The 25,000-nt window shown below is 55.1% G+C and overlaps 3 protein-coding genes and 1 pseudogene across 9 annotated transcripts in view; 1 reads left to right on the plus strand and 3 right to left on the minus strand.

Moving 5' to 3' along the window:
* Nucleotides 1-653: 653 nt before the first annotated feature.
* On the minus strand, nt 654-6,396 carry LOC115249651 (AT-rich interactive domain-containing protein 4B-like; annotated as a pseudogene).
* Nucleotides 6,397-6,454: 58 nt separating this feature from the next.
* On the minus strand, nt 6,455-16,549 carry LOC115249593 (AT-rich interactive domain-containing protein 4B-like). 2 transcript variants are annotated; one of them, XM_029835375.1, is made up of 5 exons: nt 16,328-16,549; nt 14,530-14,578; nt 8,594-8,704; nt 6,664-6,729; nt 6,455-6,547 (listed from the first exon to the last, which is right to left on the minus strand). In XM_029835375.1, the coding sequence occupies exons 2-5, from the start codon at nt 14,533-14,535 to the stop codon at nt 6,485-6,487; spliced, it is 246 nt and encodes an 81-aa protein (XP_029691235.1). In that variant the 5' UTR covers nt 14,536-14,578; nt 16,328-16,549; the 3' UTR covers nt 6,455-6,484. The 2 variants fall into 2 exon arrangements, with proteins under 2 accessions (XP_029691235.1, XP_029691236.1); XM_029835376.1 differs by having other exon boundaries at nt 14,530-14,748.
* A 35-nt stretch (nt 16,550-16,584) lies between these two features.
* Nucleotides 16,585-20,938, plus strand: LOC105418230 (geranylgeranyl pyrophosphate synthase-like). Of its 4 annotated transcripts, XR_003888268.1 has the most exons (5): nt 16,585-16,699; nt 18,161-18,271; nt 18,576-18,646; nt 19,270-20,528; nt 20,634-20,938. XR_003888268.1 is itself a non-coding variant. In XM_029835367.1 (4 exons), exons 1-4 carry the CDS (start codon nt 16,600-16,602, stop codon nt 20,065-20,067), a joined length of 1,080 nt encoding a protein of 359 aa, XP_029691227.1. In that variant the 5' UTR covers nt 16,585-16,599; the 3' UTR covers nt 20,068-20,938. The 4 variants fall into 4 exon arrangements, 3 of the variants coding, with proteins under 3 accessions (XP_029691227.1, XP_029691229.1, XP_029691230.1); XM_029835367.1 differs by having other exon boundaries at nt 19,270-20,938; XM_029835369.1 differs by lacking the exon at nt 16,585-16,699 and adding an exon at nt 16,893-17,048 and having other exon boundaries at nt 19,270-20,938.
* Nucleotides 20,939-23,300: 2,362 nt separating this feature from the next.
* Nucleotides 23,301-25,000, minus strand: part of LOC105419396 (UDP-GalNAc:beta-1,3-N-acetylgalactosaminyltransferase 2-like) — a 5,811-nt gene continuing 4,111 nt past the window's right edge. The window contains exons 6-12 of one of the 3 annotated variants that reach the window (XM_029835474.1): nt 24,824-24,934; nt 24,678-24,756; nt 24,284-24,467; nt 24,045-24,170; nt 23,802-23,961; nt 23,670-23,726; nt 23,301-23,543 (exon numbers count right to left, since the gene is read on the minus strand). In XM_029835474.1, the coding sequence (XP_029691334.1) occupies nt 23,406-23,543; nt 23,670-23,726; nt 23,802-23,961; nt 24,045-24,170; nt 24,284-24,467; nt 24,678-24,756; nt 24,824-24,934 (855 nt within the window). In that variant the 3' untranslated portion in view covers nt 23,301-23,405. The remainder of the gene's footprint in view (nt 23,544-23,669; nt 23,727-23,801; nt 23,962-24,044; nt 24,171-24,283; nt 24,468-24,677; nt 24,757-24,823; nt 24,935-25,000) is intronic. The other 2 variants (XM_029835476.1, XM_029835475.1) reach the window with 2 other exon arrangements.

The following is a 25,000-nucleotide window of genomic DNA, read 5'->3' on the forward strand; positions in this document are numbered from 1 at the left end:
GGTGATAAAAGAGGGGGACAGGAGATAACAAGAGGGGACAGGTGAGGCCACCGTGACGGCCAGGGCCAAAGCTGCAGGGGGGGTTAGGGTAGCACCAGGCTAGTCAGGGTCAGGGTTAGGGTCAGGGTCAGGTTAGGGTCAGGGTTAGGGTAGCACCAGGCTAGTCAGGTCGGGTTAGGGTCAGGGTTAGGGTCAGGGTTAGGGTCAGGGTTAGGTTAGGTTAGGGTCAGGGTCAGGGTCAGGGTCAGGTTAGGGTTAGGGTAGCACCAGGCTAGTCAGGGTCAGGGTTAGGGTCAGGGTTAGGGTCAGGGTCAGGGTCAGGTTAGGGTCAGGGTAGCACCAGGCTAGTCAGGCTCAGGGTTAGGTTAGGGTTAGGGTCAGGGTTAGGTTAGGTTAGGGTCAGGGTCAGGGTTAGGTTAGGGTTAGGGTCAGGGTCAGGGTCAGGGTCAGGGTTAGGGTCAGGGTCAGGGTTAGGGTCAGGTTAGGGTCAGGTCAGCACCAGGCTAGTCAGGCTCAGGGTTAGGGTTAGGGTCAGGGTCAGGGTTAGGTTAGGGTTAGGGTCAGGGTCAGGGTTAGGTTAGGGTTAGGGTCAGGGTCAGGGTCAGGGTTAGGGTTAGGGTCAGGGTCAGGGTCAGGGTCAGGGTAGCACCAGGCTAGTCAGGCTCACCTCTGTCCTCCATGAATTTGTAGAGTTGCTGCACAAAGTTCTCCCGCTCCTCTGGGAAAGGCTCCACTTCCTCCTGCAGACAGAAAACCCGAGTCTTAGGACATTTTCTTCGCTGAGAGGCAGAGAAGAGCGTCTGCGGGCTCCCGCCTCTACCTCCTCCTCTCTCCGCTGGCATCTTCCTCTGCTCTTCGTCCTCATCCTCGTCCTCATCCTCGCTGCTGGAGCTCTCCTCTTTCACTCTGTCCAAGTGTCTGGCACGACAACTGCTGCTGGAATTCCAAGGCTGCATCCAGGGCTGTCAAATAACGACGGAGCGGGGGGGGGGGGAAGGGAGGGGTAACAGAGGAAGGGGGGGGGGGGGGGGGAGAGGGGGGACAGTTACACTCACCACTCCTGAAATCTAACAAAGTCCGGTGAAGTGAGACGAGCGTGAGGGAAAAAGGTCTGAGAGGAGCAGCAATAGCAGCTGGTTCCTGCTGCAGGAGCCCTGCTGCACCCAGACAGGAAAAACAAACTTGTGTGTCCTCGCGCCGCCTTGTTGCCTCCTTGTTGCCTCCTTATTGCCCCCTTGTTGCTCCTTATTGCACCTTGTTGCCTCCTTGTGCCACCTTGTTGCCCCTTGTTGCCTCCTTGTTGCCTCCTTGTTGCCTCCTTGTTGCCACCTTGTTGCCACCTTGTTGCCACCTTTCTGCCTCCTTGTTGCCCCCTTGTTGCCACCTTGTTGCCCCCTTGTTGCCACCCTGCTGTGTGCGAGTCCACTCACCTGGTCTGAGTCCTGCATCAGCTTTGGGGGCAGACTCACAGGTGAGCTCACGGACATCCTTCGCAGCACCGGTAACTGCAAAACAGAGCAGAGTTTTCAGACGCACACCAATGGCTGCCTGTAAGGGGGGGGGGGGGGGGGGCAGTCGCTGGCAGCCTGACCGACACCATCGAGAGAGGAAGAACTCCCCGGGATTTAATATTCCGGAGAAAAAAGGCACTGTTAATAACAACTGTTAATAACAGCTGTTAATAACAACTGTTAATAACAACTGTTAATAACAACTGTTAATAACAACTGTTAATAACAGCTGTTAATAACAACTGTTAATAACAACTGTTAATAACAACTGTTAATAACAGCTGTTAATAACAACTGTTAATAACAGCTGTTAATAACAAAATGTTAATAACAACTGTTAATACAACTGTAATAACAACTGTTAATAACAACTGTTAATAACAGCTTTAATAACAACTGTTAAAACCTTGAGTGGACTCACTAATCCAATAATCCCCTCAGCATCAGTACAACTACAATTTTCCATCTTGAAGGAGCGGACGAAGACATTGTCCTTCTTCATCGTCACATCTTCATGGCAGTCTGGAGAGATGACCTTCAGACACAGGAGACAGGAGTTTAGAGGAGGAGGAGGTGGGGAGGGGAGGAGGAGGAGAGGGGAGGAGGGGAGAGGGAGGAGGAGAGGGGAGGGGGAGAGGGGAGGGGGAGAGGAGAGGAAGAGAGGAGGAGGAGGGAGGAGGGGAGAGGAGAGGGGAGAGGAGAGGAGGAGAGGGGAGGAGAGGAGGAGGAGGAGGGGGAGAGGAGGAGGAGAGGGGAGGAGGGGAGGGGAGGAGGAGGAGGAGGGGGGGAGGAGGAGAGAGAGGGGAGGGGGGGGGAGGAGAGGAGAGAGGGGAGGGAGGGGGAGGAGGGGAGAGGGGAGGAGGGGAGAGGGGGAGAGGGGAGGAGAGGAGAGAGGAGGAGGGAGGAGGGGAGGAGAGGGGAGGAGGGGAGAGGGGGAGAGGGGAGGAGGAGAGGGAGGGGGAGAGGGGGAGCAGGAGGTGGGGAGGAGGTGGGGAGGAGGGAGAGAGGAGGAGAGGGGGGGAGGAGGAGAGGGGAGGAGGAGGAGAGGGGAGGGGAGGAGGGGAGAGGGGGAGAGGGAGGAGGAGAGGGGAGGGGGAGAGGGGGAGCAGGAGGTGGGGAGGAGGGGAGAGGAGAGGAGAGGAGGGGAGGTGGGGAGGAGGGGAGGAGGAGGAGAGGAGGGGAGAGGGAGAGGAAGAGAGGAGGGGGGGGAGAGGAGACGAGGAGGGGAGGGGAGGAGGAGAGGAGGGGAAGAGAGGAGGGGAGGAGAGGAGAGGAGGGGAGGAGAGGAGGGGAGGAGGAGAGGAGGGGAAGAGAGGAGGGGAGGAGAGGAGGGGAGGAGAGGGGGAGGGGAGAGAGGAGAGGAGAGGGAGAGGAGAGGAGAGGAGAGGAGAGGAGGAGGAGGAGAGGGGAGGAGGAGGAGGGGGAGAGGGGAGGAGGAGAGGGGAGGGGGGGCAGGAGGGGAGGAGGAGGTGGGGAGGAGGGAGAGGAGAGGAGGGGAGGGGAGAGAGGAGGAGAGGAGGTGGGGAGGAGGAGAGGGGAGAGGAGAGGAGGAGAGGTGGGGAGGAGGGGGGAGGAGGAGAGGGGAGGGGAGAGGAGACGAGGAGGGGAAGAGAGGAGGGGAGGAGAGGAGGGGGAGGGGAGAGAGGAGGGAGAGGAGGGGTGTGTGTGTGTGTGTGTGGGGGGGGGGGGGGGTCTCACAGCTGTTTCCAGAAGCTGAGCAGCACCACAGTGGGAGCTGTGTCATTGCAGCGCTACTGTTATGGACATTTAATTCCCACCAGAACTCTTCCTTTGCAGAAATATACACACACAACACACACACACACACACAACACACACACACACACACACACACACACACACACACACACACACACACACACACACACACACACACACACACACACACACACACACACTTCCCTCCCTGTGCTGCAACAACAGTAGACATTTTGAGTTGTCTTTCACCAGGACACTTGTGTTGGTGCTGAGTCCCTGAAGTCCGTGTCCTTGGTGACACGTCCACCCCTGCGATGCCCCGCCCCTGCGATGCTCCACCCCTGTGATGCCCGCCCCCTGCGATGCCCCACCCCCTGCCATCAACCCAGAGTGTAAACAATGACAGGCCGCCATCTGCTGCACTGTTGAGAGCTGCCACCGGGGGGCAGCAGGGAGCAGGAACAGCCAACCAGGGAGGGGGGGGGGGCAGCTGGGTCCAGAGTTAAAGGGACAGCCTGCCCCCCCTCCTGGTCTCTGCTCTACTTTCACACTTACATAAACAAACATGTCCTGTCAGCTCAGCACTCTGCTAATAGTGGTTAAGAGCTGTTGTGTGGGTGGACCCAGATGAAGTGAAAACATTAAACCATGTTTGTGCTGCACTGCTGCCCAAATCAAAAAGCCATTTCAATGTTTTTGGTCAACGCATTCGATACTTTCTCTATGAGAAATGAGGCCGATCACAGAGTCAAAATAGGCTTTCTTGCTGACAGGAAACAGGTAAATAATTAGCGACTGATTGAGTGACTGCCAGATGTTCCGGAGGCAGGTGTGGAGGAGCTGGTGCAGAGAGGAGTGTTGGGTGGCACTGGGAGCAGAGCATGAGAGGGAACAGGCTGTGGCTCACCAGAGCAGGGTACCACGGGCTCTTCTCTTGTCCCCGGGGGCGACCCCATCCACGCACACCACTTTGCCAAACAGATCCTCATTCTGCCGCTGGTCGCTCTCCTCTTCCTCGCTGGAGGATGAAGACAGCTCCTCTTCCTGACTGTGGATGGGATGGAAATGTTACCCTGCAGACTGCACAGAGCTATGTGGAGCACCTTTAATCTTGATTTGATTAAGGGAAATCAATCAATTACAGTTGCTAATTATAGTTGAGAACGTCCCGTCGTTCACCCAGAGAAGTGTAACATGTGTCCATCTGTGCCCTGAGATCACGTGGATCATGGAACACGACTAACACAGGCAGCCATGACAGGAGGGATGACGGCCACGGTTAAAGGAGGACAACTCTCCTGTTTGCAGCCACATCAGGCCTCCACCAGTGATGCAGGTCACTCTCCCTGGCCAACATTTCCCCCAGCACATCTAATCTGAGTGTTGCTTGATGGGAAGAAACAAAACCTTCATCTAAACTGTAAAAGTGCTGCACGTGGATAAAGAAACGGTGATAAAAATGCACCAATTTCCTCCTCAGAAAGGTCAATCATGCAGCTAGTTTTTATACATCAGGGAATGAGTATCAATATCAACCCTGAACGCCGACTCAGCCCGCAGACATGCTCCTGCCCAGGTCCACAGAGAACTCTTCCATTACCAGAAGAAGATTATTATATCGTGGAACAGGCAGCTGCCCCTGTTTTGGCACCCCAGGCTTTATCCCACGTTCCAGTGCGTGTAATTAAAGGGTTTTAAAGCCCTATTGTTGCACACGGAAGGTCCGATCGGTGCCGACACGCAGCTGGGACCCACTGGGTCAATATTGCACTGATGTTGAGAGTAATATTGACTTTACTCTCAATGTGAAAGGAGTCAGAAAATAAATTATCGTTCTTTTCTTAGCAAAAAAAGTGCTACAATTTTAGCAGGCTCCAAAGGCCCCCAGCGGCCAAAGCTCCCAACATCTGGAGCACTGTAGCCGCCCGCAGCTCGGCTTCCCGACTGAGGCGCTGGGTCCCTTGGGACGTTAATTTGATCATGTGCAGGCCGGGAGGCAAGATACTTCACACTGGGTTGGACCGCCGGCCACGGTTGCCCTTCTTGCCGATGACAGGTGTTCCGAAATGCTCGGGTTGGTGAGAGGGAGTCTGTCGAGCGTCTGGAGGATGAGAAACAACGGGGGCCCTCAGCGTCACGAGGCAAAGCTGAGCATGAATGGTGCAGCCGGGGAAAGCTAACTGCTACTCAAACGGTTCCATGCATAGCCGGTTTTCTAGAAGGGCGGCGGTCCTCCAGAGCAGGACGGCCCACTACTCACTTCGCTCTCTGCAAAGTGACGCGCTCCTTTCAGGCAGAGAGAGGAACGCCTCAGGGTCTTCTCGTCGCCATCGTCGAAACACCTGCAGAGTGAGAGAAGAACCGTCAGGCTGCTATAATCAGGCCGGGGTCACAACGAGGACGTTCGTTCACGCTGCAATTCCAATCACGCCCCTGAAGTAGGGCCCGCGCGCACGCAACGCACGCCGCACGCACGTGAACAACAGGCTCTGAGTGGCGGGGATGCTGAAACAAACGAGGGTCTCCTCTTAAAAGTGCCAGCCAGTGGTGAAAGCCACTTCCAGGTGGCTGTTATTAGAGGATGGAGGCCTCCTGGGGGAGCGGACACCAGCAGACACAACTGAAAAGCCTCTTTTTGATTGCACGGTGACCATTCCAAATGTGCCTCACATTCTTCACATTACAATAAGACATATGGGATTTTAAATCATCGCAGCATCTCTCAGTTTAATCTCATAGTGACACCGTCTAAATCCTTAAAATCCAGATTTGCTGCTCAGCTTTATTACACCTGTCATTTCTTTTGTCTCTTTATGAATGAATAAGAGAAAATGGGCCAGGGACCAGATGAGGGAAAGGCATCAATACACCATCATTTTGCTGCTATTATTGTGTCTTTGTATCTTTATGCTCTGGGGGAAATATAGCAGACTAAGAAGGAAAACAGTGATTAACTAATAACACAACATTGATCACATATAGTAAATGTGAATCAGCCTGTGGACATTAAACTGGATCAGGGTCAGGGTCAACCCAGGGTCAGGGTCAACCCTGACCCTGACCCACTGAATGCTGCTATGAGTGAGGGAGGTCTGAAGAGTGATGCTTCAGCTGTAGATTTTGGAGCATATTTTATAAACATAAAGCACAAGACCTTGAAGATCATCTATGAATCTCAATTCTGTCTCCAATTCCAGGATAAGGAGCTCGGATAAAGGGCTCACCGACGGTGTAGATGCTAGCACTCAGTCAGCTTATTGATCGTAGCCTCCTGGTAGACTCCATCCGGATTTTTTCACTTCTACAACAGCTCCCACCTGAGGGACAAAACGTGGGGGGGGGGGGGGGGGGGGGGGGGTTAGCCCTCATCCCAACATGATGCAAACAGCAGAAGATGCAGCCGTGCTGCTCTCCTCCATCCTTCCACACCTACCTTTAACACTCCTTTGATGTTTTCATCGTGGACCTCAGCCGTGGACAGATCTGGCCTAAAGGTCACCTGGGGGAGAGCGAGGGGGGGGGGACCAGTAAATAAACACATTCTCAAATGTCAGCATGTCCAGTCTGATCAGCCTGGACTAAAAGGCAGTGACAGGCGAGCAGAGTGTGGTGAGTTTCACTGTCCAGCAACACCTGCTGGCAACAAGTGGTGATTAGTAAGTGTTTTGGACTCCTAAAGCTGCTTTCTGGAGCTGAGTCCTGCCTGTTGGAGCCACCAGCCATGAAGTGACCCTCCCCCCCTGGACTCTGAACCCCCTCATCTACAGCCGGGCCCATAATCTGATCACTGCTGGGCCGTCTGCACGGCAGCCTGGCAACAGCAGCTGATGGAAGAGCACGAGCACGAGCACGAGCACGAGCACGAGCACCGGCACGGGCACGGGCACGGGCACGGGCACGGGCACGGGCACCGGCACCGGCACCGGCACCAGCACCAGCACCAGCACACACACTGGAGCTTATGCAAAGAAGACGCCAGAAGTGAAAGTAGGTAAAATATGTAACATGATCGCAACGGGAAAACCGATTTCACATTCATCCGATGAATCCAATCGGAATCTTCAGCCCTGCATTAAAGGGGAGAAAATGTCTGAAAACAAGGCAACAATTCCAGGAAAGGTTCCCTCCTAATACAGGAGCAGTGGTTGGGAGGGCAGGAACCTACAGCCCATAACCATCACATGCTAACTAGAGGGAAGAGAACGGCCAGAATCTCATCCTGGGCAGCACATACGGGGGGGGGGGCATCATGTGCCTTTACCATCGTTATACATTAGTAAGTCTGTTAACATTCCCATTTTTGTCATTATACTGGCCAAGGAGAATAAGGCGCTCCTGTCGGAGTGGAAACACGGAGACTTCCATACGGATGAGGCCACATATCCGTGTCTGGGGCTCCAGAAGTGTGTGTAACCCTGTGGCCAACTGGATAGTTCTGTAGGACCTCAGAAATCCAAACTGAGATGTTGGCCTGCTAACGTGCACCCAAGCAGACGCACCTCGTGGCTGTGTGCACCAGTGCATGGTTAGCTAGCGTGTGCGCTACACATCTCTGGGGTTGAGAATTCCCCCACAGGGTCACAGCACCATACTCTGCCAGCCTGGACTTTAAGGGACCAGCAGACACAACGATGAAGCAAACAGGAGTTCATTAAGGTGCAGCTACTGCACAACCGCCCTATTTCAAAGTCCGTGTACGAAGCTCCAGTTCAGCAATACTGAACTCACACTGGACCAATTAGCACGCTAATTTAGTTGTGAGCCGAGAGTGCCCTATTAGTGCTTTAGCATCAGGCTGAGAGGGGGAACGTCGGAGTCGACTTTATTATGTGGCTTCCATCTGCCCACCGACAGAAAGACATTTGATGTTTTCAGGACAACACAACAGCGCTCCTTGTCTACCTACAGGGCAGCGTGCTAATGCAGGGAAAGAGCCAGACTCCGATCATTGTTCCTCCCACACACTCCAGCAGAACGCAGAGACAAGTGATCCATCTCTATTGTATCGCCCAGATGCTCCGGTCCCACTGGGCTGAGCGGGGCCTTCATCAGCAGAGCATAAAGGGGGCGGAGCTACAGCTGCAGAGGCCCTCAGAGCTGCATGTTGGGGACCCAGGTGCTGCTCACCTGTGTGAACAGGACCACCACCCAACCCTGGTGGCAGAGACTTGGCCTGGAGGTCATTGCAATAATAATACCAGCTTTGAATCTTCCTGAGAGCTCTGTAAACATGGCGGAAGCAGCAGCAATCGTGATCCTCGGAGCGCCACAACATGGAGCCCTGCTGCACACGTCTTCACACACACAACACACACGTCACACTTCTTCATTCTGGGTTTCCTGCTCTCAACGCTGGGACTTACCTTGGCTTTCACCAGCCTCTTGGCAGACTTAATTTTGGCTTCACAGAAAGCCCCTCTGTATTTGGCGCTCACGTCCGTCCCTACAGTCAAGTAGGGGGGCTCCTCCAGGGTCTGAAAGCAAGTTCAAAACAGAGTGGATTTGAAAGTGTTTTATCACAAATATTACTTCCTGGCATAGGGGTGTTGTGAAGGCCACGCATGGGCTGGCCTGGTTACACAGAAATCCACCCAGCTCAGTGATCAGCCTGGAAAAACACACACCATCTGCTCTGGATGTTGGAAAACACGTCTCCGAGGGAGCAAACAAAAAGGCCACTTTACTGCAGCTTTGATGATGGCAGGGAAGAAGCTCTCCGCAACGCACAGCACCATCTTGTGTCATCATTGGATGTTTATCAAGCCTCCAAGCTCCCCAAGAACAGACACGCCGAGGGTAGAGCACACAGAGGAAGCAGATGCTGCGTTGTGCACGGGGGCAGCTACCATTGGATATTTACACAAGTGCGGAAGAAACAGTATTGATGGGAAATCAGGAGATATTTGTGCTGGGATGGATTTTCATTTGACCTTATTAAGGGAGGACCAGCACCATCCTCCTAGTGGGAGGCAGCAGACCATGAAAAGACGGACTGAAAGAGACTATCACAGCTTTGGAAAGGAGCAGCACCAAGTGGGTAAGAAGGTTAGAAAATAGCACTGATGTGGATCAGCTGAAGGGCCGTTACTCTACAACTAGAGCTCAGATGATGGATTTGCACCCAAGCCGACCCTATGAGCACCAAATCCCACGGAGAATTTAAATGTTTGTAGGATGAACTAAACCTTTCTCTGACCCTTCAGGCACAGATGGTTCTGGCAGGCTGGGACATGTCACCGTTAGCCAAGGTGCTAACTTACGTCAACGTTCCCGCTATTAAAGGAAGATCATCATAGGCCATTATTGACCCACTAACACGTCTGCACGTGCACAACACTGCGGTGTCCGTGGGCGGGCGCTCAGTTGGGATCAGGAGGGACGATCATGTGACAACACAAACGCGTCTGTCGGGCTCACGTTTACTACAGAGTCGTCAGTTATCCAGAAAATCCTTTTTGCACAGAATAAACGACTGCACACGTCTCCTCTTCTTCACCTCTTCGTCCCTTTCAGGGTCACTGGGGGGCTGAAAGGTGAAGGCAGCCCCCCCCCCAGGAGAGTCCCCAGTTCATCACAGGGCCCCAGATGAGCATTTGTGGGTTCGGTACCTTGCTCAAGGGTACCTGGGCAGTGCTCTGAAGGTCGTCTGGCACCTTCTACTCCCAGAACTCTTTCCATGGTTTGTCTGCACTGGGGCTGGAACCAAGAACCCTCCACATCTCAGCCCAGGTCCCAACACCCGGGGCTGCCGTCAGCCATGTCTTAAAGTCTAATTTAAGGAATTACCCAGAGCCCTCGGTTGGAACGCGAGTTGAGCTGCAGCACCTACAGGTGGCACCGTCCCGTTTCCTGCCATTATCTCAGGAGAAGCTCCATCTAATCCCAGTGGATGTGCTGCCCAGGGGCTGGGGACGGTGTCTGACAGGGGCCCCCACCCCTGAACAAACACCCCATTAGTCTCCTGTCCTGCCCGGCCGGAGCAGCACACAGAAGAGCCGGTTAATTCCCTGGACCAACAGAGGCAGATCACAGCTGTGGATGCTGAACGTTAGCGATGAGAAGCTCCAGAAGTTAAGACCTTCTGGAGCATGAAAGAAACCTCCATCCCTGGGGAGAAAAATGCTGAGTTCCTCTTTTCTGATGGTCCTGAAGGACAGAAAACGGTTGGATAACTGAGAGAAGATCATTGCGACGACTCGCTTGGAGCTGCAGGATTCCTGCAGAGCTGGCTCAGATGCCATCCTCCAAAGTTTAAAGCAGGAAATAAAACACACAGCTATGCTCATCAGCCTTCCACTCAGCGAGCAGCTGATGGCGGCCCGACCTCTAACGACGCCTGATTGAACAAGACACAGTTCTCGTTATGAGGATGAGCTCCAGCCTCAGACGCACAATCACAGAACATTTCTGCTCTGCACTTCAGGGACAAGATGCCCTGGAAGATGAACTGTAGACGATTAAACATATTACACCCCTGCTTATGTGAAGCCCGTTCACTCAGGACTGGTGCGGACACAAGAAGGTTCCAGCCTTTAATCATCCCAGCGTCACTCAAACCAAACACTGGGGGGAAATGGGCAACGAGCAAGGAGAAAAAGATCAGACACTGTCAAGGATTCCACCAGACACTCAAGCAGTGTAGAAAATGTGTCTAAACTACAGGTTCAATGACTGAGAGCTTCAGTTCTCTCATTGGACGGCTGGTGGTCACATGACCGAGTGCAACAGAACGCCGTCTCAGCATCTTCCAGCAGCATTTTGCTAGAATTAGCTTGATGCCTTAAGAAGCTCAGCCAATGTTTAGCAGCTCCGTCTCCGACTGCTCTACCTGCCGCTCACCAGAACCAGAACCAGAACCAGAACCAGAACCGGCTCTGGTGACTGGTGATCACTGTTGACGAGGCACGATTGTCATCGCTGGAATCCCCTAACAGATGGTCGCCAATGGCAACCTAGCGCTCTGTTAGAAACATCTGTGATAATGCAGCTTAGGTTCATGAAATACTTCACAATATTGGAGCACATATGGTCATTGTAGCGCCACCAGCAACACGCCGGGAACATGACACCTTCGGATCATCGCTCTCTTCATTGAGTACTGTCCAGGATATGTGTGTGTGTGTGTGTGTGGGGGGGGGGGGGGTGTAAATGCTGTGCTGTGTAGAGCTGGTGCACAGCCATAAATCCAGATTTATTACTGTGTAGAGCATCACACTGAACATCCAGGACCAGAGCAGCAGCACTTCACTACTGCGACCTTTGCAGTGACCAGCTGGTTAGTTAGTAGTTAAAGCCAAAGTGGGTTCCTTTATACTGAGCAGCACATGAAGGAGGGCAGGTCAGATGACACCTGGCCAAAGGTGGTCAGAGAGGTGGTCAAAGGTGGTCAGAGAGGTGGTCAGACGCCTGGTCAAAGGTGGTCAGAGAGGTGGTCAAAGGTGGTCAGAGAGGTGGTCAGAGAGGTGGTCAAAGGTGGTCAGACACCTGATGAACCAGCTGTACTCTGAGACACAGGTGAGACACAGGTGCGGTAGCTCAGGTGTTACTGGACCAGACCCAATGCTCACCTGAAGTCACCCACCTGTGGGCTCCTCTCTGGTTCTGAGCAGTCCAAAAGTACCACAGCAGAGGGTACAGTCACGTTAACGGGACGGTTTGTTGGGTGCTGGTCCAATGAGACCCCCGAAGGGCCAGGGTGGGCGTGGTTTGGGCCGTTCTGACCCAACAATCTCCACCACCCAGAAATGTGACCACATGGTTAGAACTGCCCCCTCCCCCAGCCAGGGCTGGCGCTCATGTTCAGTGTGTGCAGGGGTTGTGTGTCTGTGCACTCAGCAGTACCGCTGCACGTGGCGCCCAGGAAGCCTCCCGGTGCTCGCCGCTGACCTGATGTCATGAGCCGTTGGAGTGGTGCGTGTGACAGCTGCTGCCTGAGCTGGAAAACTGAGCGGAGGAAATCGTCCCCTCGTTCATTTATTCTTAACAACTTGGTTTCTGTGTAAGCGTTGAGATATTAGAAACCCCCGTGTTGGTGTGAAGGGGCCGGGGAACGAGCGTCTGAAGCGTCTGAAGCGTGCGCTCAGCGCGCACGTCCAATAATCCGGCGGTGAATCAGCCCTTTGTCCAGCCACAACTCCAGTCACCGGTCCTTTAAATGGGGTTGCCTTGGCGATGACATGGCAGTTTCAAAAGGAATGTATATAAACACAAAAGAATGTCCTCGTTGCACACATGTAAGAACAGTTATCAAAGACCCCCCCCAGAGAATTCTAGTGTTCACAGCCTCTTACGTCATTAAATGAGCCTTTGAGAGTGCTCTCAAATGGGAGGATTCCAAACATGCTACTTTAGCACAGCCCTCCTTGATGAGGGCCGTTTCGTATCGGTGCCGGTGACCAGAAGACAATAAGACAGACGTCAGCCTATCCTCCATCCTGTCACATGACTGGTCTCCAGAGCAGCCAGTCACATGACATCTGAAGTTTGTTGACACTTGTGTCACCGTGCAAACAACGGCCCCAAGTGCAGCAAAGCTAACAGGCTAATTAGTTTGCTAGCAGACTCCACAGACTGGCATCAGACGAGGCTACTGGAAGCAGGTGGGGATCATGGCGCTGCTGCCCCCCCCCGTGTGTGTGTGTGTGTGTGTGTGTGTGTGTGAGAGATGAAATGTGGGTTATAAAGGGCTTGTAGCTCCGTCCCTAAGTCGGGCGGCTCATCGTGAGCTGAACTTTTGGAGAGGATCAACACGGTTCCTCACTATGTTCATCATCTATGGACCATGGGAGGTCAAGAATATAACAAGTTCTTCTTGAAGATTTTCAGAATATGAAACCAACCCAGCCGTAGTAACCAGTAGCACTAACCATCACCAGTAGCAGTAACCATCACCAGTAGTAACCATCACCTGTAGCAGTAACCATCACCCGTAGCAGTAACCATCACCAGTAGTAACCATCACCAGTAGTAGTAACCATCACCTGTAGCAGTAACCATCACCAGTAGCAGTAACCATCACCTGTAGCAGTAACCATCACCAGTAGTAACCATCACCAGTAGCAGTAACCATCACCTGTAGCAGTAACCATCACCAGTAGTAACCATCACCAGTAGTAACCATCACCCGTAGCAGTAACCATCACCAGTAGTAACCATCACCCGTAGCAGTAACCATCACCAGTAGTAACCATCACCAGTAGTAACCATCACCAGTAGTAACCATCACCTGTAGCAGTAACCATCACCCGTAGCAGTAACCATCACCAGTAGTAACCATCACCTGTAGCAGTAACCATCACCAGTAGTAACCATCACCAGTAGCAGTAACCATCACCTGTAGCAGTAACCATCACCCGTAGCAGTAACCATCACCAGTAGTAACCATCACCTGTAGCAGTAACCATCACCAGTAGTAACCATCACCCGTAGCAGTAACCATCACCAGTAGCAGTAACCATCACCAGTAGTAACCATCACCAGTAGTAACCATCACCTGTAGCAGTAACCATCACCAGTAGTAACCATCACCAGTAGCAGTAACCATCACCAGCAGTAACCATCACCTGTAGCAGTAACCATCACCAGCAGTAACCATCACCTGTAGCAGTAACCATCACCAGTAGTAACCATCACCAGCAGTAACCATCACCTGTAGCAGTAACCATCACCAGCAGTAACCATCACCTGTAGCAGTAACCATCACCTGTAGTAACCATCACCAGCAGTAACCATCACCAGTTACCATCATGGTTAATCAGTTAACCTCATGGTTACCAGCAGTAACCATCACCCCCCAGTGCTGGGGGGTCGGCGGCGTGATCAGGCCGTCCGTCAACGCTCGTTAATGAGGAAGTGAAGCTGGCGGGACACAAAGCAGACCCGAACCCTAACGCAGAGAGGACCCAACAACACCAACGACACTCAAACTACTACGCGTGCTACTGGTGCACGATCGTGCAGCGACAGCCTCGCTGGCGGCCAGTCAGGGCCGGCGCCACCGTGTTTGGACCACCGTGTTTGGACCACCGTGTTTGGACCACGACGTGTCCAGACTTTGACAAACATCACAGAAACAGGGTTTTTAACAAAAACAGCTGCTGATTTCCTGCTTAGCAAACTAATGTGGCGCCTCAGTCAAAGTCTTCCCACCACTGGGTCTGAACCAGAACTGACATTTGCTGAAGGTTCTGAACCAGAAGAAGAGAGCGGAGTTTTTACCGTTGGTTCTATAGCCACATTAGCATGTCTAGGGACGTGTGGGAAGGGCGGCGTTAGAGCGGCGGAAGGCGGCGTGGCTTACCTTCATCTCTCAACGAGTCCTCTGGGCGACCCGGGCGAGCGATCCGAGGCTGCAGACACACAGTGCGGACAGGCCGTTAAGCACTCCTGCAATGGCAACTTCAACCTGCTCAGGTGAGACGCGCTTCTGGGCCGATGACGTCACTCCCCTCCTCCTGCCACACTGCTGGGTGCAACTGGGCTGCTAGCACGACTCCCATGCTCCACAGCCACGCGGACCCTGCACACCCAACCGGGGATCCACCGTGTGAATTGATTCTAGAAACCTAGAGGATTCTCGCCTGCATAGAAGCGGGTGCTCGCCGGTCCCGGGGCATGTGCGCCGGCGAGCACCCTCCAGGAGAACATCCCTGAAGCACATGGAAGCCAGCCCGGCTTCTTGGACCAACTAAGTTGTTGGCTGCTGGAGACCGAGGCGGCTTCTCCTCACGCTTCACACAAAGGCGAAGGCGGCGTCCGGTGACCGGATCCGCCGCAGCCCGGAGCTCGGCTCCCCGGGCACCGCGGCGCTGCTGCCGGCTGGAGCCATTAGTGGAGCGGACCTTCTCCCACGGCTCCCCGGTCCCTGGTCCCGGGGACTGGTCCCGGGATGGGGCAGCAACGCCGCACCGACTGCCTTCGCTTTCGTTTCTCTCTTGTGTCGGTGCGACGCTGTTGCGGAGAGTTCGCTCGACGCGGAAAATAGGGCGATAACGAGGCTGCTCGTCCCCGAGAAACGTCCCATTCAAGCTGCCTCGCACCCACACGCTGGAGGGGGCCCCTCGGCCGTGTGGCCCCCCAACACTCACGCTCTGTTCTAAAATGTCCTTTAGCGACGCGTCCAGGATGTCCCCGAGCGACCGCGGCAGCGTCGGGCGGGCTCGCCTGTGACAAAGAAACGGATCAGCGAAGCGGTTCGCAACAAGGTCAACCCCGACGGGGGCTCCGGGGGCTCCGGAGCCGCGTGACCGGGAGCTCGTGCCGCGGTGCGGCCGCGGAGGAGGCGGCGACGACCGGTGCGGGCAGCCGCCGCGTCAACAACAAAGCTCGCAGAGCCTCAGCTGGGTCTGCCCGGGTCCCAGACGGTGGTGCTGCGGAACTACAGCCCGCAGCGACCTCGATCAGAGCCCGACCTCCCTGCAAGCGGGATGTTGCTGAAATGTGCAAAACACAGGAAGGCTGAATCAAGCCCCGTCAATCAGGGCAGAAAATAGAGCCGCTCGCTCATGGTGACGGTCAGCACTCGGTTCCGTGGTACCGAGTATCTAGACCAGCCGACGCTGGACGAGTCAGCCGGGAGAAGCCGACGACACCAGTGGCACAAAAGGGCAGCCTGACGAGGCAATTTAGCCGTTTAAGGATAGACTTTACATGCACGTCGACACATCTCGTCCCGCAGCAACAGCGAGCGTCGGACGTCGAACCCTTTGGACCGGTGCTGTGGAACAAGCTGACAGGCGTCGCTCGACGACCCCCCCGGATTCCTCTGCTCAACAACAAAACAAGGCAGCGCTGCTCCGGCAGGCTGGAGAACTGATCCATCCCGGTGCAGCGTTAGCATGCTAGCCTGCCCGTTATGCTACACGCAGTAATATGGCTGCTTAACACCTAACTTTATCATCCACCCACTCAAGTTTCTCCTGTATTCACGTTCGTCGTTTTTTGTTTTCTTTTGCCGTCCGGGCGCCTCGTTCATTCATTCCATAAAGCCACCGTAACCACCACAGCATTAGTTAACAAGTTAGCTAACGTCAAGGTTAGCTTGGTTAGCAGCAGAGAAGCAAAATAGCGATGGCTCGGGCGAACAAAACCAGGCTTACCTATGCTGGCAAGTTGAGAAACACTTCTGTTTTTCGACGAAAGTGGATCAGTTATCCATAGGAACATTTATGTGAAGGAGATCGCGGGTTTAAACGTCGTCCAACGGACGCCCGTTGATGTTGGATGCGGATGGGTAAAAGTGGTTTTCGCAGAGCGCCGCTGTTCGCCTTGTTGAGTAGCGCTATGGAGCCTGGCTCGCGGAGACCCTTAGCCCCGCCCCCCGGGATGATTGACTGGCGCGCTAACCCCGCCCGCCCCGAATCTACGCCCAATGCGAGGGCACACGGCGGGGGGGAATACCTCCTTCGCCCAAGATTGGCTGACGGCGGAGAAAAATATCCGTGAGATGCTGGTCGAAGTTATTCCAGTGGGTGAGTCTCGCAAGACATAAAAACAACGAAAACTACAACCCCCAGCTGGGGCCGGATATGGGCGTTCGATGTGTGTCACCAGAACACCCGGCGACGCAACGGTCTTCATGTTAAGCCTGTTATGAGCCTTTGAGGGGAACGGAGGCATAAATTCAGCGCACATTTGGGGAGGCACCCATTCCACAGTCCCCTCCCACTATACGCGGTGCGGAGGCCGAAGCATATATGAGCAGCTCGTGACAGTTAGCTTGTCTTCTAATGTAGCTGCACAGTAATGGTAGCCCTTGTGCTAGCATAGCGAATCATTCGGTGAATTAGCTAGTGAAATACTGGCCCAAATTATTGAAAGGTAAGCTTGTGCCACTCATAATTAGTATTAGTTGACCCGCGTTGCCGTGTGTCTTTGGAAGCGAAGAAATGTTCAAATGTGTTCATACCGATGCGCAAACGTTAGCCTGCCACCGCTAGCAGCTAGCTAGCAGCGCGGCTATAGGAACACAGACCGGCGGGTGAGCGGAGCGGCGGGCCCACAGCTGCCGAGGTGGGTGGAGACCTCCGGGGGGGTCGTTCCCGTTCCGAGCGGCGCTCATGGCCCACCTCGTTGCATGCTGTCACATGATATCATGATAATGTAGCAGTGGTGCAAGTGTTAAATGGTAAAACTGTGTTTGGAATAAAGTCGAGTCCTTTTAAGAAGTTTAGAAGTTATAGTTTGATGAATGTGTAGTCACTTTAAGTCTCACGCGCTGGTGCTAAAGTAATAATGTAATAAACTAATTCGCTTTGCTATAACGTGTACCTGACCTCTAAATCGTGTGTTATAGACCTTTATTGGCTCCAAACACCAATAAAGGCCACGTTTGTCCCTCCTATGGATGTTATGTGTAGTAATTACCTCCTATGGATGTTATGTGTAGTAATTGCCTCCTATGGATGTTATGTGTAGTAATTACCTCCTATGGATGTTATGTGTAGTAATTACCTCCTATGGATGTTATGTGTAGTAATTACCTCCTATGGATATTATGTGTAGTAATTACCTCCTATGGATGTTATGTGTAGTAATTACCTCCTATGGATGTTATGTGTAGTAATTACCTCCTATGGATGTTATGTGTAGTAATTACCTCCTATGGATATTATGTGTAGTAATTACCTCCTATGGATGTTATGTGTAGTAATTACCTCCTATGGATGTTATGTGTAGTAATTACCTCCTATTGATGTTATGTGTAGTAATTACCTCCTATGGATATTATTACCATAACATTGGTTTATTTCTACTCGACTGGGTCTTAGATTGAGCGCTGCTCCTCTAAAGGTCAGTGTCAGACACGGTGGGGGGTCCAGTTGTGTACGTGTAGGGTCAGGGTTAGAAAAGCATGTTATACATGGAAAATGATGCCATTGACCTGAGAAAGGGTTCTAAAAGCGTTATTAATCCTCATTATGTTGATAAAGGAGCCGTTTTCCCTCTTGAGCTGTTTAATCTTGGAGACATGGACAACAGCTCACCTGCCAGTTCTGAGCGAATTCTCCTGGAACCGTACAAGTACCTGCTGCAGCTCCCAGGTGAGTCTCCTCCAGGCCCGACCTCCAGGCCCGACCTGCAGAGGGTTGGGAACGGTGTTGGAGCAGCGTTGGCCACTCCCACTTCCTCTTTGATCAGTGTATCACGAGTAACCGTGATGGTTCCTCCGGTCCCTCCCCTCATCCTCCTCACCTTTACCTGTAGATCAGAAACCTTCTGAAATGGCCGTAACGTAGAGGCTTCATCAGCATCAGCGATATTCGACACCAGTGTTGGAAAAGCTCCCTGAATGATCCCATTCAGGCCTTTTGTGGAGGGATGAACTTCTCTGTCTGTTGTCCTCAGGAAAGCAAGTGAGGACAAAACTATCCCAGGCCTTCAACCACTGGCTCAACGTTCCGGAGGACAAGCTGCAGGTGAGAGCCCTCTGACACCTTCACCTGTGTCTGATGGATGGTTCAGGCCTGACCACGGTGCAATGGTCCAGTATGGTGGCTGAGCCGTGACATCCGCTGCTCCTCGTGATCCTCGTTCAGATGAATGACCTAAAGTCACCCAATCTCTGCTCTGATCAGCCTCACCTCAGCTATAACCTGAAGCCCCCCCTCTGTGGCAGTTAAACTGGCCAACTGGGCCGGTCCTGGCCACCTGCCTGACCCAGTGAGCCCCTCTTTTGTGTGCCCCCCCCCACACACACACACACACACAGCTGTTATTACTGGGGTTTCATTGGGAAAGAGGTTTAAAGTGTGTACGATGTAATTGAACTACCAACCTTTGGTCACCGGGTTTGTGTTCAGCTCATATTATCAGTGATGCTGCAGAACCGGACGTGTGTGTTCGTGTTGGTGCATCTGAGGCGGCACTATTATCCGCCTGATTTGTGTGCGTGCGTGTGCGTGCGTGTGTGGACCCGTAGGCGCGCATGTGGCTCCCTCTGCTGGAGAGATGCGAGGTTGCCGCATTACCTGTGTCGTTGGGCTTGAATCTGCCTGATGGAACCTGGAGCGTGAATGATTTCCCTCTGCTTGTTGCTCAGGTGATCATCCAGGTGACGGAGATGCTCCACAACGCCAGCTTGCTCATAGATGACATTGAGGACAGCTCCAAGCTGCGGCGAGGCTTCCCCGTCGCCCACAGCATTTATGGCGTTCCCTCTGTCATCAACTCTGCCAACTATGTCTACTTCCTGGGTTTGGAGAAGGTGCTGACCCTGGATCACCCAGAGGCCGTCCGCGTCTTCACCCGCCAGCTGCTGGAGCTGCACCGCGGCCAGGGCCTGGACATCCACTGGAGGGACACCTACACCTGCCCCACTGAGCAGGAGTACCGCAACATGGTGCTGCAGAAGACCGGCGGGCTCTTCGGCCTGGCGGTCGGCCTGATGCAGCTGTTCTCCGACTGGAAGCAGGACCTGAAGCCCATCCTGGACACTCTGGGCCTCTTCTTTCAGATCCTGGACGACTACGCCAACCTGAACTCCCGTGAGTACTGCCACAACAAGAGCTACTGCGAGGATCTGACCGAGGGGAAGTTCTCCTTCCCCATCATTCACGCCATCTGGTCGCGCCCGGAGAGCACGCAGGTGCAGAACATCCTGCGGCAGCGCACGGAGAACACCGACATCAAGAGATACTGCGTGGACTACCTGGAGAAGGTGGGCTCCTTCGCCTACACCCGCCAGACCCTGCACGACCTGGAGGCGGAGTCGTACCGCCTCATCAGGGAGTTTGGAGGAAACCCTCAGCTGGAGAGCCTCGTCAAACAGCTCGGCCAAACGTACCAGGAAGCCGAGGCCACAACAGAGCCCGAGGCACAGAGGAGCCCGAGCCAGTGAGCTCTCCACCTTCACACTCCATCAACACCAACATCACGGATATTCCCTGGATCAGCGTCTGCATGTTACAGTAGCACTCGTGTTCCATTCACTCCTTCAGAACTCATTAAACTTGAACAGTGTTGCCTCTGCTGCCCTCACAACCTCTTCTGTGGTGTCTCTGTTACGAGTGCCCATCAGATGTTGCAGTCGAGCCTCAACACCCATCGTTGAGACAGGAAGTGGCCGAGCCTCTCCTTCCTGTGACAGGAGTCGGTCCCCGATCCTGACCTGTAGCCTGCTGCTGCCTCCAGAGCTGCTTCCTACTCCATATTCATGATCCCCTTAACGAGGGGGCCCGTTTTTGATGAGCGAGTGAGCAGCAGATCCTGTCTGAGCCTTGTAATGCACAGCGGCGTGAAGGAGCCCGCCAGCGCCCACGGCTCTGAGGTCGGGTCTGTGGTGAGCAGCCGTGTCTCAGGGTCAGCGACGCTTTTAAATGCTGCCATTTCTCCTTCAGCTAAAACAGCGTAATAATCATTTCATTTGTGCCTTTTTGCCACAACTGTTTCCATCCTGCTGATTAGAACTCATCACTTTCGGGCGCTCTGTAGCGACTGGGCGCTGGCGACCGCCATAATCCCGGCGCCCTGATGCGTGGGGAGAGAACCTGTCGCCCACGTGGGCAGCCGTGCACGGAGAGGCTCGTGGGCCCGGGAGGATCAGCCCGACTTCAGCACCACTTTGGGGTTTGATGAGATTTGCTGGCTGAAGGATTTGGACCACACGATCCCCGGTTTATCAAAAAGCTCCAATTTCCAATATTCATGCTTTGTCACATTTATGTCGGCGGAATTCAGCTTTTGCTTGTTTGTTAAAAACTGGCTGCACATCGATCCTGACGTCCTCGCTTGTTTAGCTGCTCCGGTCCAGTCTGAAGACACTCTGCTCTACAGTGGGGGTTAGCTTTAGGCCCCAGACCGGGGGGGTGCAGCCCTGACCCAGACCGGGGGGTGCAGCCCTGACCCTGGGGGGTGCAGCCCTGACCCCGGGGGTGCAGCCCTGACCCAGACCTGGGGGGTGCAGCCCTGACCCCGGGGGTGCAGCCCTGATCCTAGGGGGGTGCAGCCCTGACCCTGGGGGGTGCAGCCCTGACCCCGGGGGTGCAGCCCTGACCCCGGGGGGGTGCAGCCCTGACCCATCCGTCTGTGTAGAGTTCCGATTTAACAAAGTTCTCTGCTAAGCTGCTGCAGTCACATTCACCACCAGACGTCCACGTCCTCCTGACCATATAAGGACTTCCTTCAAACAGACCTTTGAAAATAGGCCCAGACGTAATGTCCCCACTTTGGTAGCAGGATGCAGAAGAACACACCTTTAACTGCCACCTGGGGCAGGTTTGTCTCCTCATGTTCACGTTTCATTTATTACTCACCAATGCACCAAACGAGATGTAAATTGAAAAAGCTTTAAAAAAAAGGCTTTAACCTTTAGTGCTGCTCCGTTCTGCACATTTGTAATGGCTGCAGGCAGGAAGTGGTGCTGGGAATGTTTGTGTTCACCTGCCGTATCCACCAAAATGTGCTTTGGATGAATTATGGAGCAGAGATCAGGAACTCGCCTTAGAAATGGAGCAACAACAAGGAAATGAGGGCATCTCCACCTCTGCTAGAACCCTTTTCCTCAGGCTTCCCGGTCCTCCACCATCACTTCCTGTTACATTACAGGGAGAGACAGGTGTGTGGCGAGAACGCCGGCCCCGCCCCTCAGGGCAGCGCCGCGGCTCCAACCCCCCCCCAGGAATTCTGGGTCATGAATAAATGATTTCCTCCTCATTCCAGCGCACAGAGGCGGATGATTGACAATGATGCAGGAGGCTCTCCCTGATGAGGCTGAAGATGCTTGAATGAGCACCACACGCCGCTTCTCTCTAGCTATTATGGGATGGTGCTGGGAGCGGTGGCAAATGAGCCTCTGCAGGGTGGGTTTTAACCACAGAGGCGGCGTCTGCTGCACGCCAGACGTGAGCAATGCTTTAGTTGGTCTGGGGGGGGGGCTGGTCCAGGTGGGGGGGGGGGCCCTGGTCTGGGAGGGGGCTGGTGCAGGTGGGGGGGGGCTGGTCTGGGAGGGGGCTGGTGCAGGTAGGGGGGGGGGTTCCTGGTCTGGGAGGGGGCTGGTCCGGGCGAGGGGGGGTCTCTGCCCTGGGGGGTCATCTGCCTGGCTCTCGTTTTTAAGATGAGCCAAATCAGCGGGGAGGCCGTCAGATTTGTGATTCGGCCCGTTTCTAAAGGTTCCAGCTGGTTCTGTACTGGGGCCGTTACAACAGTGACGCTGATGTTACATTTATAGAAAAGTGTAACAGCGTGTAACCTCCCGTCTGGTAGCGGAGCTTTAAAGAACCAGGGCAGAACAGAACCACGCCCCAAATACTCGATGTAAACGGATCAAACCCACCCCCGGTTGATCCTTTAACGCCTCGGCGACGCCCTCGACGGCCACGACGCACAGCCAAGAGTCGGCGCCAGTTGGGTCCAAAAATAACAGGCAACATCCTCCTTCAAGTGCTTTTTATTTGTGAGGTTCATGAGATCTTCCTCGTGTGAAGACCCCTCAGAGAAGGGCTGCGACCCCACGATTGTACGACGGTAACAGCAGCACGGCGATAAACACAGAAAGGCCACATCACGATCCGCACGAGGACACGCGCAGCGGAACAAATGGAACATAGACCACGAAAAAGAGCCTCAACAATCCAGGTTCTCCTCTGACTTCCCAAGTTCAGGTGAGACACACACGGGGGATTCGACAGGTCCTGAAGCAGCAGCACGTTTCTGCAAAGCCTAAAAACAACCGAGCCCTTTGGCCACACTGGCCCGGGCTCGGTGGCCCCGGCCCGGTGGCCCCGGCTCGGTGGCCCCCGCCCGGTGGCCCCGCTCGGTGGCCCCGGCTCGGTGGCCCCGGCCCGGTGGCCCCGGCTCGGTGGCCCCCGCTCGGTGGCCCCGCCCGGTGGCCCCGGCCCGGTGGCCCCGGCTCGGTGGCCCCGCTCGGTGGCCCCCGCTCGGTGGCCCCCGCCCGGTGGCCCCGCTCGGTGGCCCCGGCCCGGTGGCCCCGCTCGGTGGCCCCCGCTCGGTGGCCCCGCCCGGTGGCCCCGGCCCGGTGGCCCGGGCTCGGTGGCCCCGCCCGGTGGCCCCCGCTCGGTGGCCCCGGCTCGGTGGCCCCGGCCCGGTGGCCCCCGCTCGGTGGCCCCGGCCCGGTGGCCCCGGCTCGGTGGCCCCGGCTCGGTGGCCCCGGCTCGGTGGCCCCCGCTCGGTGGCCCCGCTCGGTGGCCCCGGCCCGGTGGCCCCGCTCGGTGGCCCCGCTCAGTGGCCCCAGGGACACCCGCAGGGATCTCCACAGGCCTCCTTCCGCCCCCAGAGGGCGTGCAGCTCCTCAGCGGTGTGCTGGGGGGACGACAGCATGTCCACGTAGCACTCCTTCTCACAGAGCCAGCCGGGGTCCTGATGGAGGAAGACAGAGGGCTTCACCCACCCGCCTGCAGGCTGAGGTGATGGACGATGCTCAGCCGACACCCCCGCTGGGTGCAGCCGGGGGCCCGATGACTACGGCGCTGTTGCAAGTCGTACCTGGTACTTGTGCGGTCCAACGGCAGCCATCCAGATCCCCATGCTCACGTCTTCCCCCTGTAACCAGACAGTCGGGACTCTGAGCTCCTGTCAGCAGGTTCCTGGCTAAAGCCACACAGAGCTCGGCTCTACCTGGTAGGCCTTCAGCTTGCCTGCATTGCTGGAGAGCCACTGCACCAGGTCCCGAGAGACCACGTAGCCGGAACCGCAGGCAAACGCCGGGTAGGCGGGGCTAGCGTACTCCAGCTCCTGCCACTTCCCAACGCGGTCCACTGCCCAGCTCTGCCTGAAACTGGGTGAGAAGCACGTCATGGTCATGGTCTCCAGGTCTGAGCTGGAGCCCTCTCAGCACCTTTAACCTTGGTTTGGACTCACTTCCCCCACCACAGGTTGCTGCGCTGGAGATGTTTGTGATCGATCTTCATCAGGACCGAGTCCACGTCGATGTAGCAGTCGTCGTCCGTCTTCAGCAGCAGCTTGAAGTGGGCGTTTGCCACAGACCTGCCGGGGCAGAGAGCTTTCGTTAGGATTCCAGTCAGGGTTCCCTCCAGTCACCGTTGGGGAGGTTCAGCAGGGAGGTTCTGGTTCTACCCGACCCCACTGGCTGGACGTACCACTTATAGAACTGGAGCAGCTTGGAGGGCACGTTCCTGTAGGTGTCCACCACGTCCACGAACACCATGTCCCCGTTGGTGAGGCTCTCCCGCTGCAGGGCGGCGTCCTCCTGCCTCAGCGCCGCGGCCTGCCGCTGCATCCTGGAGGCCCGGCCCTGCAGGAGCGCCAGCAGGCTGTCCCCATCTGACACACGTGGGGGGGGGGGGCACAAGGAAGCACGGAAGCAGCTCAACTTTGGAATTTCAAGAAAAATAACTGCCAATTAACTTTTTATTGCCCCAGTTTGAAGAATTCGGGGGCAGTAGCTGAGATCGCCGTCTCCAGACTGGCAACAGGGCCCAGAGCGTGGGGGGGGGGCGACTGGGCGCAACGCTCCGGATCAGCAGGACTCACCATAGATGGTGAAGGTGACGCCTCCGGCCAAACCAGGGAATCCCAGAGCGCTGCGATGAGGCAGCGCCCCCTCGGTGACCTGCAGTGGAAGCAAAGCTGTTCAGGTTCTGGACCTGTTGGAGGCGCTGGCCCGCTGGAGTACGTACGGAGGAGATCTTGAGGACTCCTCCTCCGTCACTGAGCAGCACAGACGACGGCGCCACGGTGCTCAGGCCACCAGAGTCCAGAGTTTCCCACAACAAGGTGCCCTCAAAACCCTGTTTTAAAGAACCAGACGCTCCATTTAGGACAGCAGGGGGATTCTTAATGGGGAAATATCAGCC

This window comes from Takifugu rubripes, chromosome 4, assembly GCF_901000725.2.
Source record: "Takifugu rubripes chromosome 4, fTakRub1.2, whole genome shotgun sequence".
Lineage (NCBI taxonomy): Eukaryota > Metazoa > Chordata > Actinopteri > Tetraodontiformes > Tetraodontidae > Takifugu > Takifugu rubripes.

Excerpts from the sequence above, each read along its gene's own strand:
- LOC115249593 (XM_029835375.1), bottom strand. Across the intron at positions 6,730-8,593 it reads AGAGGCTGGTGAAAGCCAAG|GTGACCTTTAGGCCAGATCT; the intron begins GTAAGTCCCAGC and ends GCTCTCCCCCAG. Across the intron at positions 6,548-6,663 it reads ACATCAAAGGAGTGTTAAAG|GTGGGAGCTGTTGTAGAAGT; the intron begins GTAGGTGTGGAA and ends TTTGTCCCTCAG.
- LOC105418230 (XM_029835367.1), top strand. The coding sequence starts at position 16,600 with ATGCGAGGGCACACGGCGGGGGGGAATACCTCCTTCGCCCAAGATTGG. Across the intron at positions 16,700-18,160 it reads GGTCGAAGTTATTCCAGTGG|GAGCCGTTTTCCCTCTTGAG; the intron begins GTGAGTCTCGCA and ends ATGTTGATAAAG. Across the intron at positions 18,647-19,269 it reads TTCCGGAGGACAAGCTGCAG|GTGATCATCCAGGTGACGGA; the intron begins GTGAGAGCCCTC and ends CTTGTTGCTCAG.